The 12,597-nt window shown below is 36.0% G+C and overlaps 1 protein-coding gene across 1 annotated transcript; it reads left to right on the forward strand.

Annotated features, from left to right (window-relative positions):
• Positions 1–4,665: 4,665 nt before the first annotated feature.
• Positions 4,666–8,001, forward strand: LOC136702711 (uncharacterized). The gene is made up of 4 exons (XM_066677860.1): positions 4,666–5,010; positions 5,425–5,580; positions 6,027–6,119; positions 6,551–8,001. Exons 1-4 carry the CDS (start codon positions 4,666–4,668, stop codon positions 6,869–6,871), a joined length of 915 nt encoding a protein of 304 aa, XP_066533957.1. The 3' UTR covers positions 6,872–8,001.
• Positions 8,002–12,597: the final 4,596 nt, after the last annotated feature.

The raw sequence follows: 12,597 nt of genomic DNA on the forward strand, positions 1-12,597 counted from the left end.
AATTCAAGTCAAGGCATAACGGTCAGAATCAAATGATTACTAGACGTTCTAAAACCGAACTCAGTGTTGGAATGATAAATCCAAGTTGCTTAAGTGTATATCCTTGTTTATAAAAATTGTGGTCAATTCTAGTCCTGAATAAAGGTTTTAAAACATTATTAAACTAAATTCGACGCGAAAAAAGTGAGGAGTTTTTTGCGTCATAACAATGAAATTACGGGGTTTTGCCGAGGTGTACACTCCGCCTAAAGAACAGGCAAAGTATGGCCAGTATTTGTTAAGGTGGACTGAATCCGCTGTGAGCGGAAAGTAGAGCTTTTAACACGCGTGTGGAGCCACGTCTCTAAATCAGACAGCTGTGTGAAGAAGCATTGTTTTAATGTGCTTCATTTTCAGTTATGGCATTCCCTTGTACAGTTGAAGTTATTAATTCTGTAGAGAACGACCCTTCGGCCTCATGTTCAATCAGACTTTATTCCCTGCATTGTAGACTAGTTTAAAAAAAAATTCTTGTCTTTGATTTTTATTTTAATGCCCTTTTTATTTTATAGGTTAAAACATAACAAGGTCGTTGCCATTTCTAGGAATCACAGTAGTTCCTCTAAGCAGTCTTGAGAAGTTGTTTCATTTCGGCGTCACTTATGTGCATTCAATGAACTTGGGACAGAACATGATTACTTTGTGCATATAGGGCATCATTTAAGAAACAATTAGACTGTCTCTTGTATGTTCAAGGAATCACAAGGAAACACAACCCCCATTCTTTGCTGGACTTCAAGGCCGGTGTAGTTCAAAGTAGTGGAGTTAATTCTGAGCCTGAAAGTGCAGCAGAATTTGAGACTGCATGTTCACATAATTACAGTGACACTGATGCAAGTGGAGATATTCTAGATAATCCTGCAGAAATAATAGAACAAAAATTGGCAGCGGTGTTACTAAAGCAAGAAAATTATTTTCATGTGTCAAGTACTGCAGTTGATGAGTTGCTGAAAGAACTCAGGTACTTGCTAAGCACACCTACTGTACAAAGTACAGTAAAGACAATACAGGATGCTCTTAATAAGTATAACTTAAAAATTGATGAGTCAGTTGCAAAGGAACTTGCATCTAATTTGTGTTCTTCTAATCCAGTTTTTAAGGCAATTGGCAAAGGCTGTCCTCTTTCAACATCATTTAAGCGTAAAACATACTACAAACAAAATTTCAAAATTGTGGAACCAGTGGAGTATATATTGGATGACAAAAATAAGAGAACACTGCAGTATGTTCCACTGTTAAGAGTTTTACAGCTGCTTTTAGGCAATAATTACATTCTTAATAAAACCTTAGATACCCACCTGCCATCCGAGGTAGGACAGCAACCCATGTATAAGTCTTTTCGTGATGGATTGTATTTCAAGAGCAACAAATTTGTGGCAGAAGGTGAGCTACGAATATTGATAAATTTGTATGTGGACGACTTTGAGATTTGTAACCCGCTAGGCAGCTAGCCAGAAAAAAACATAAAGTATGTGCAGTATATTGGAATCTCAGCAATTTACCAACAGGTTGTAATTTCTCTCTTGCATCTATTTATTTGGCTTTGCTGTGCAGAGCAGATGATGTCAAGACCTTTGGATATGAAAAGATTCTAGAGCCCTTGTTGCAAGATCTTGAAGTGTTGGAAAGTCAGGGTATTTTTATTGCACAACTTGGTAGCTTTGTTAAAGGCACAGTGCAGAATGTCATAGCAGACAATTTGGGGGCACATGGAATAGCTGGATTTGTTGAAAATTTTTCAGGTGAATATATATGCCGTTTTTGCATGGCACAAAAATCAGGAATTCAGGAATATGAAGTGAGCTCTGGTTTGTTTTCCCTCCGAACCAAAGAAAATCATGAAATACATGTCAGAACAGTAAAGGACAATGAAAAGGCATGTTGTGGAGTAAAAAAACCCATGTGTTTTGTCTGCACGTCTTTCTCATTTTCATGTCAATGTTGGCTATCCACCTGATATTGCACATGACATATTTGAAGGTATACTACCATTTGAGTTGGCACATTGCCTGAATTTGTTGATTTCCAAGAGATATTTTACTCTCAACAGGTTAAATGAATTAATCCAGAAATTTCCATATAAATGGACAGACAAAAGAAATCATCCTCACATCATTCCACACTCATTTGCCTGCAACAAAAGTGTCGGTGGCAATGCTCACGAAAACTGGAGCCTTCTGCGATTACTCCCATTCTTGATTGGACAGTTGGTGCCTGAAGATGAAGCAGCTTGGCAAGTCATTTTGGACCTTAAAGACATTGTGGAATTAGTTGTTGCACCAGCACACACAGAAGAATCCATTGCTTTTCTTGAAAGCAAAATCAGTAATCATAGGACTAGGTTGCAAGAGGTTTTTCCAGGTTTTAAACTTTTGCCCAAACATCATTATGTGGAACATTATCCACATATGATCAGGTGCTTTGGACCATTAGTAGGGATGTGGACACTAAGATTTGAGGCAAAACATAGTTTTTTTTTAAAGCAAGTTGTTCGTCACACGCGTTGCTTTAAAAACATTCTATTGTCTCTGGCAGTGAAACATCAGTTCATGATGGGCTATCATATGGAGTCAACCTCGGTAGACTATTCTGATTTGGTTGTCTCAGCTGTTTCATCAGTCCCTGTTGAAATTTTAAATCAGACTGTAGTGGAGGCTCTTAGTAAGACATATCACAATCTCAGTGTTGTTAATCTCACTAAGAATGCTACTGTTAAAGGAGTAAATTACAGATGCGGCATGATAGTGGTTTTTGGCTCGGCAGATGGCTTGCCAGAATTTGCAGAAATTGTCCAGATGATTGTCATGGAGAACACGTTGTGTTTGATTGTGAGAAAGTTAATTGCTTGGTATAGGGAGCATTTTAGGGCTTTTGAGTTGGTGCCATCACTGCAAGTTTCCCTTACTCAGGTTGGTGCTCTGGGTGACCTGTACCCTTTGGCAGACTACAACATTGGAGGCCTGAGAATGGTGACTCTGAAAAGATTTATACTCACATAAGGTTAGAGATTTCCTAATAGTAAAAATTAGGGATGGGTATTGAAAGCTGGTACTAAATTGATACTCATTCATGATTGGCCTGTATCAAAACATTGATAAGCTAATCGACAAATAGTGCTGCTATCAGTCTTTATGTAATTTTAGTTAATAGCTGTCATTTTCAAATGGTTGTTACTAGTCTTGATTGGATCAGCAGGAGGGGCACTCTGCTCTGTGTGATGATAACCTTCACATATCTCTGACCAAATTTCATAGTTTTGTATGGCTTTATTCTGTGCTCTCTGGACATGGCTGAAAGTGACATTCAAAGATGTGGCTTTACTAAATTTAATGATATGCAGCTAAATATATGTAAATGTGGAAGCTATAATTAGCTACCTTGAGTGACTTGCAAGGTTAATGGTATTTCAGGTAAGTATTTGGAGTCTTACCTAAGGACTCTTATTGGTGTAGTGCAGGATAGTTTGAAATGAAGGATAGTTTGAAAGTATGAATGTTCTTCTAGAAAATCTTTCATCTGTAGGGTGTTGACCACAGCATTTTCTTGTTTTCATTTTTAACATTTTCACATGTTTGCATGTCATTTTTTGCACCTGATTATGGAGAGTATACAGAAAAGTATTCATACATATTGGTATCCAAAAATTTCTATTAATACCCATCCCTATTTCTTCTTCCGACTGTCTTTTTGTAAGTGTAAAATAGAGTAGTTGCTTGTAAATAGGACAATTTTTCATTCATTTATGCTTGGTATTCAGAGGTGAATAGAAATCACAATTTTTAGATGTACTAAAGAAATTTCAGTATTTTTGTGTGTCATTGAAATATCAAATGTATTTATTTTCATTTAGCCACTAATTAGTCAGTCATCAACTGAAATACCTTGCAAATAATTACCAATAGTATGTATGTTTTGTCTTAGATTGAGAATGACATCTGTGAAGCTCAGAGTTGTTGTTGAAGAGAATGACTTTAGAAGACTTGATCTGTTGTTGGGGATTCCAGACACCGTGGAGGAGCTGTGCGAGAACATTCGGCAAACATTTGGAATCAACAGAGACTTTAGACTTTTGTACATGGATGTTGAATTCAATAATGAATTCATGACGTTATTGTCAACACAGGATATACAAGACAGAAGCACTGTCAAGTTGGTGTACTTGTCAAATGAAACTGCAAGTTTTGTCTCTACATTGCAGAATTCTCCAAGTAGTATAGAGTTAGGGGCATCAGTTGACAGCCTAAACTCCCCCTCCACTGCATCTTTGGCATCCTCTTCTACGTCAGGTTCAGAGGACACAGTAATTATACCAAGATCAGAGGCAGAGTTAAGAGCAAAGCCATGGCCACAAGAATTTCACATTCCTCGTTTTCCATATGATATAGAAGTACAGCTTCAGCGTGGAAATGAACTGTATAACAAGACTGGCACCTTTCTGAAGTTAAGCCCTGGATTGAAGTCTGATATAATGGATGAACTGGCCGAAGACATTTTCCAATACACAGCATATCCACAAAACCACCAGATAGAAGATGTGGCAGAGGTGCTCATTAAAAGTTTCCATGCTTAAAAGAATCTGGATCGGTGACAGGATACTATGGGTGGATGATCAGCCTTAAATATAAAATGGCAAACTACAGGACCAAGATGAGGAGCATTGGTTGTCCAGAAGTTACTCTTAATTCAGTAAAGAACAAGTCCAGTGATGAATGTTTCCCAGCTAAAAATGTCAAGAAACCTAAAAAAGCTGAAGTTAATTTTTGTCCAGATCATCCTTCTGGAGAAAATGCTGAAAGCCTAGAAAAGCTGAGACTTGAGCTATTGAAAGATGTCAGACAGAGAAACAGTACAGCTGTTGTTAGAGAGAAGATGTCAAAGACTTTCTCCTACAGAAGAAGAGAGGTGGTACAGGAAAGTCCAGTCGTTGGGGATTTTAAAATGAAGTGGCCTGCACTGTTCCAAATAGACGAGGTAATGCACTTTTTTCAAGTCACCTAGTGGTCTGAACTTTTATGTAAATAAGCTAAAATCAAAGTGTTAAATAAACCACACATATAAGAAGTGACATTTCAGGCTTAAACAAATGGACATAGTAAAATTTGCATACTTTTAGTTAACGATTAATATATTATTTAATTGTTAATTAAATATATACTATAATATATATGAATATAAAATTGAGGTATCTCAAAATAATCACTTACCATTTGTCACATTGATATCAGAGGGTTTGCACAAATAATGTATTAAATGAACACAGGGAATGTATGGTATCCATCTTGCATACGTGTGCAAATTTGTGAAAATTAAATCCCAATAGATTTGTGGCAATGATGTGAACAACTTTGTTACTGACCATGTTGCGCTTTTTTTTTTTCTAAATAGATAGGTGCTGAATTCCAGCGCATAACAACAGTTCCATTTGAAACCACATTCATGGCACAGTTGGATAGTCTTGTACCCCAGTTGGCTTTTGTTTTCAAGAAGAAAGGAGGTGTTTCTGGCCAAAAGATTGCCAAACTTTTGAAGATTTTGCATGAGGTATGTTAGGCGACTTTATTCAGAAATCAATTTCGGTTTTTTATCAGGCACAGGAGCTGTTTGCAGACACAACTGAAGTTTAATATCCACAATGAACCTCTTCACCGCTAACTAGTTACTCCTGTTCTGTCTCAAATCATATCCTACTCCTTATGTAGTGCACTACTTAAAAAGCACAAAAATCTTAAAACAGTGATGTTAAATAGAGAATACACTTCTCTGCTGAATTTAAATGAACTTAGTACTGCTATTTCATGACCTACACAGCACTACATAGTGATGAGGTAATTTGATATGGGGCATAGAGAATAAACACTGATCACCTTTTACAAAAATGAATAATGTAGCATTATTTCAAGATTAAAATGTGTTTTTCTTTCTTTTTTTTTTTTCTTTTTTTTTAACAGTTAACGGTATATGATAACAAATGCAATACATGTGTGCAGGCAAAGAATGTTCACCTCAAGAGAGAAGCCATCATCAAAGCTCTTTGTCTCTACCTTGGGGAGGATGATGAATTTCTTATCAGGGAGTACATGGTAGGTCAGTGTGTGATCGAAGTACATCATATTTTTAGCTGCTACAAGTACCGAACCACTTTTGCTTTTGAGAAGGAGGGCTGATTTTATGACGCACAATTATTCAATAAGTACTCAGAGGAGCTTGAATGTGAACCTACTTGTTACTGAACAATTAGAACAATTGATTTTATTTTTTAATTATGCAAAAAGTATTTAGAGGAACAAGGGTGGCACAGTGGTGCAACAGGTAGTGTCGCAGTCACACAGCTCCAGGGACCAGTGTGTGTTCTCTAAGGTGTGTTCCCAGTGAATCCGCATAGGCTCTGGACCCACCGCGGCCCTAAACTGGATAAGTGGTTACAATGAATGAATGTGAACACACTTGTTATTGAACAAGTAGAACAATTGATTTTTATTATTATTTTTTTAAATAATTGTTTTATTCGTAGGACATCCAAGGTGACATCTTGCAAGACCAGCGCAACACCAGAATGGGCATTTATGTCCTCAAGAGAGAGGGTGGAGCTCTTGGAGAATATAAAGACATTGGTATTGTTGTTGATGGAGACATTGTTCTGGACAGCATCAAATCTGTTGCCCAAGCTTGCGCAGTAATGCTTGGAGTAATCTATGCACTGAATTTGGCATACCCAAGAGAGCTGAAGTACTACTATGAGTTTGTACAGAAAGTCCTCATGCAGATGGATGGTGCAAAGCTCTCCCCTAAAGTGCTTGGTTTAAAGAACAAAATCCTTGGGGAGTCAAAGTAATCTTTGGTACAACAAAAAAAAAAAAAAAAGCATACAGTTTAAAAAGCACGTGTAGTCACATTTTAACATAGTTTTTGCAATTTAAGCTCAGTATAGATTTTCCCCACTTTTTTTTCATATTCAGTCAAATAACAGTTGTGCTGATTTGATCTCAAAAGTTGTACATGTATAACTAAAACTATACTAGAAATGTAACATATTTCATATGATTTGGAGAAGAAAGGCACAAATTGTACAACTCCCATTCACTGGTGGCACTGTTTTCCCAAATACACAACAGTAGTCATGAAGACAGAATTAATGCAGATTTTCTTGGGTTTGGTGCTCATAAAAAAAACTTAAGTTAATACAAAAAATTCATGACTCTAAACAGGTTAGATCACTTGAACAGTTTTAATAACAATAGTTTTGTTTTAACGCTAAAACAGTAAAAATGAGGAATGAATAAAATAATCATTGAAAGTAAAGATGTTGCATATAACTAATTGGTCAAGTAATTATAGCAAAGAAGGTAAACATAAATAAATTCACCTTTTAATCATCCCACTACTCTAGGTTAAATTTTTTTAATCACTTCTCTTTATTACACGGTAATATTTGAGAGCAACAGGATCATTGAGCAAGTACAAATACAACCAGAACAATAAGCATAATGTCAAGTTATAGTAAGCAGACCTGGCAACCCTACTTAAGGCTCTTGTGGCATAATGTTTGCAAACTGCAACTGATGTATCCCCATGCTCTGTTCATGTGAAACACAGCTGCTCTGCCTGTTTGCTTTGCAGCTCTGTTCGGAGATAGAGGAAATTAGTTCTGTAACTGCCTGTTCATTACCTGTATACTAAATGTGTTCACACTTGTATCTGGTGCCTCTGATAGACTGTTTTAAGCACAAATGGTAAAAATCTGTTCTGTTGTTTTGTTTTCACTTTCCTACTATTGCATTCAAGGTCAGTGTTGGCTGAATTATAACAAATTATTTGACAATGGTATTTTTTCTGAAGTATGCAGTACTTACTCAAAAGTACTTACACATTTTATATTATATTTTATTTATTTATTTTGTGTACAGTCTATCTAATCAGTGTTTTTCTACATTAGGCAAGGCAAGTATGTATTTAAGTTAATGTATGTGCATTTACTGTGACTTAATAAAGTCACTTTGTTAATTTTTTTGTCTTTTCATTGTATTATGCATGCATTGTACATACATTTGTTAATATAATCTTCATAATTTAAGTGACTTTAACATAATTGATATACTTACTTGAAGTTAATTCTACAAAATACAAATAACAGCTACAAGCCACGAGTAAATGGAACCTGAAGTGTATCAAAATTTAGTGGTTTTACTGAAAGTTGCTTGAGATTTTACATAATTAAATTAAGTAAAATGAACATGAGTTAACATTACACTCAAAGTAAATTCTAAAAAAATATTAAGCTGACAAGGCTTATAAGCAAAGAATAAATGCAACTTGAAATGCATCAAAATTAAGTTGTTTACTCATAACTGTTATGTTTATTATATAATCTACTCAACTTTATTAAGTAGAATGAGCATGATTAAATTCAGTTAAAATTATACTGTTGAAGTAAATTCTACAAACTGTAGTTAAGTTGACATAGCTTATAAGTAATGAGTAAATGTTACTCAAATTATATATCTAAATTTGGATAATTTAATTTCATGCAACCCTTTGACGTAAAATACGTAAAAAATTTTTCTCAAACCCTTGTGAAATTAAATTTAACCTTGATGACTACACACCTCTTTTAGTTGTCAGTTATATTCAGTCTGCTAATAGTCGCAGTTAACACACTCTGTACATTAATTTCCTTCCAGCACACATTATTGAAGGTCGTAAAATGGATTGGTTCACCAATTAGCCCCATCTATGAAAATTTAACAATTAGTCCCATGTTATGAAAGCTACTTTCATAAAAAATAGCTTTTCTTTACTGTACAAGTGTTCTGTGTTTGTGTTGAATTTGCTCATAAAGGTCAAGTGTAAATCCAGGTCCAAGAACTCACCTTTTAACTAATCTCAGGAAATTGAATATTCATACTTCCATGAAGTTTCCTTTCCTGACCCGTGGATTTAATACAAATTAATTAATAATTAATTAATTAGCTCACTCCACAATACCCACCTTCTTTAGTCAGACTGAAATTGTAATGGGAATATTTCAATCGGGCTATCTAAACATAGCACAAAATGTAAGGACATGAATGTATACTATTATGATTGCATTATTATTTGGATTATTAGACTGCATGAAAACGTGGCTTGTTAAGGGAGATTGTATAATTGGAAAGAAGCCAATTTGTTCCAGCCTACAGATAATTTACTGCTTATTCAAGTGTAAGTGGTCTAACACTTACATTACCATTTTTTTCTTGTAACTAATGATCTGATCATTTTATACTTGTGTTATTTATCCAAGGCTTTACTTTTGGTGCAATTTGATAGTGATTGGTTATGCACACAATATAACAGCTTCATAACTTGTGTGAGCTCCTGCTTCCTGCCTCAATCATCTCAGAGTCAAATAGTACAAAACGTACAAAAATGTAGCGGAAGACTGATAGCCGGATCAGTGCAGTGTCAGCAAAGCTCTCGATTTACTGTTCAATCTACCTCCCAACCCTCACCTATGATCATGAGCTTTTGGTAGTGACCAAAAGAATTAGGTAAAAGTGGCTAAAATGAGTAAAAAAAGATCACGGGTAAAAGTGGCTAAAATGAGTTTTCTCCACAGGGTGTCCAGACTCTCCCTTAGAGATAGGGTTAGGAGTTCGGATATCCAGGAGAGACTCGGAGTGGGGCCGCTGCTCCTCCTCATCGTGGTTCAGGCATCTGTTACAGATGCCTTCCTGGTGGTCCAATGGGGAGGAGACCCCGGGGAAGACCCAGAACATGTTGGCTCAACTGGCCTGGGAATGCCTTGGTATCCCCCTGGAAGAGCTGGAAGAAGTGGCTAGGGAGAGGGAGGTCTGGGTTTCTTTACTCTGACTGCTTCCCCCACAACCCGGACCCAGGTAAGCGGTGGATAATGGATGGATGAATGGACAGTAATTGATAGGTGAAAGGTAAGGTAAAATTTTACTGTGTTTACTGTGTTCAAAAACGTAGGACGCTTGATTTGTGCCACCTCGTCCCATTATTTTGAATGGCCCGATGCTACCCATGTTCACTTCATAGCGAAATGCAATATATTGCTCCTGGTTCTAATAACCTGACTCACAAGGCAATGACTTAATAGAACTCGCATTAGTTAGATTCCTAAACAATCATAAATTTGTCCCTTAACCTGGGTCACATACCCAAAGCATTTAAACTAGCAGTTATTAAAACCCTGATCAAGAAACCAAATCTTGATCCTAGTGTATTTTCCAATTACAGCCCTATCTCTAACCTGCCATTTATTTCTAAGATCTTAGAAAAAAGTAATCTTTTTTATATAATATACCATACTATCATGCTAGAAAGACTTAAAGAACATAGTAGGGATCACAGGAACAGCTCTGTTGTGGTTTAAGTCTTACCTTACAGACCACTATCAGTTTGTAAATGTAAATAATTATAATTATTATTATTATTGCATTAGTCCCCAATACTTCTATCACACTTACATCAGTACCTTAATAAGTACATTATAGCATAATGAAAGACTTTACTGGTGATAATGTTCATTTCTATCAGTAGTTTAATCAGAGGAGGATTGATCCCCTTTGTGAGTCTTGGTTCCCCGAGGTTTCTTCCTCCAGTCTCGATTTAAATATTTGATATTATATGTAATAAACCAATTGTGTTGATAAAACCATTCCTTGGTTATTTATTTGTGTGTGCACCTTTGTTGTACAGTATTCTTACTTTCTGGTCAGATTAAAATTCAGAGCCAAGAACCCTTTAGCAGATCAATGAGCATAATATTTATTTAATGATAATTAATTCTAGCTAATTCTACTATATTATATGTAATTTCATCCAACATGATGGCCATTTTCCAAGCTGAAATTGGACATATAAAAATGACTCATATTTTAATGGGGTCACATTAATAATAAAATAATAATATAATATAATGAATTATTAATTAAATAATAATTCATTATAACTGACTCCCAGCTACATCAATATACACGGCCGGTCTGCTATAGCCAAACCTTTGGTCACTCATGCCAATGCCAAACATCAGTTTCAATGGTGCAAGGAGCGCATATCTTGGGCTGTGGACAATGTGAAACATGTATTGTTCTCTGATGAGTCCACCTTTACTGTTTTCCCCACATCCAAGAGAGTTACGGTGTGGAGAAGCCCCAAAGAAGCGTACCACCCAGACTGTTGCATGCCCAGAGTGAAGCATGGGGGTGGATCAGTGATGGTTTGGGCTGCCATATCATGGCATTCCCTTGGCCCAATACTTGTGTTAGATGGGCATGTCACTGCCAAGGACTTCCGAACCATTCTGGAGGACCATGTGCATCCAATGTTTCAAACATTGTATCCTGAAGGCGGTGCCGTGTATCAGGATGACAATGCACCAATACACACAGCAAGACTGGTGAAAGATTGGTTTGATTAATATGAAAGTGAAGTTGAACACCTCCCATGGCCTGGACCCGATGTAAATATTATTGAACCACTTTGGGGTGTTTTGGAGGAGCGAGTTAGGATACGGCCGCAAAAGGAGGCCCTCCACCATACTAATAAATTATTGTGGTCTAAAACCAGGTGTTTCAGTTTCATTGTCCAATCCCTGTATATCACCGTTCATTCTATATATATCAGCGTTCATTCTATATATATCGTCATTCATTCTATATATCAGCGTTCATTATATATATAACAGCTTTCATTCTATATATATATATATATATATATATATATATATATATATATATATATATATATATATATATATATATATCAGCGTTCATTCTATATATATATCAAAGTCCATTAAATATTTCCTGTTTGGCTTGCCATGAACGTTCAATATATATATATGGAATGAATGTTGATATATAAAAGTTTTCTCTTGCAAGGCACAGTTTATATTTATTCATTTTGATTTCATCACCTGGAATGTTTTTCAGTAAAAGGTTCTATTCAGTGAATAGCCCTATTCCACCAACGATTAATAAGAAGGTGTCCAAGATTTTGACTGGTACTGTACATTCACAATATGTGAAAAATGGCCCAAAACAAATGAAACCAAATGAAAATTTCCTGGTGGCTGCACTGACTTTCGTCTTGATATAATACAGTGGACCAACACCAGCAGATGACTTGGCTCCCAAACCATTACCAACTGTGGAAACCTCACACTAGACCTCAAGCAGTTTGAATTGTGTGCCTCTCCAGTGATCCTCCAGACTCTGCTGTATTCATTAACTAAATTATGACATTTTATTTGAATTAGAACTGCACAAGCAGAGTGTGAATTGAGCTCAGTTATTGCTGTTCTTCTATGACACTTCTTTGTGCTGTGCTCTTAGTTTTATTTTTCCTTAAGTCCTTAGTGTAAAGCCTGTCTATTCAGTTTTACACTGGGCAGATATTTCCACTCATACAACACCAGCCTTTTCTAAATCTGAGCAGTAACATGGTAAAACCATATTTTAATTTATGTGTATTTTTTGTGTTTGGGAGCTGACTATTCCATTTTTTTTGAAGGATGGGACTTCAAACAAAAACACTACATGTTCAGAGAAACAA

This window comes from Hoplias malabaricus, chromosome 7 (assembly GCF_029633855.1).
Source record: "Hoplias malabaricus isolate fHopMal1 chromosome 7, fHopMal1.hap1, whole genome shotgun sequence".
NCBI lineage: Eukaryota > Metazoa > Chordata > Actinopteri > Characiformes > Erythrinidae > Hoplias > Hoplias malabaricus.

What these genes read in the sequence shown, in the direction of transcription:
- LOC136702711 (XM_066677860.1), top strand. Translation starts at nt 4,666, where the DNA reads ATGGCAAACTACAGGACCAAGATGAGGAGCATTGGTTGTCCAGAAGTT. An exon ending in CACTGTTCCAAATAGACGAG is followed by an intron (nt 5,011 to 5,424) that starts GTAATGCACTTT and finishes TTTTCTAAATAG; the next exon opens with ATAGGTGCTGAATTCCAGCG. An exon ending in TTCTTATCAGGGAGTACATG is followed by an intron (nt 6,120 to 6,550) that starts GTAGGTCAGTGT and finishes TTTTATTCGTAG; the next exon opens with GACATCCAAGGTGACATCTT.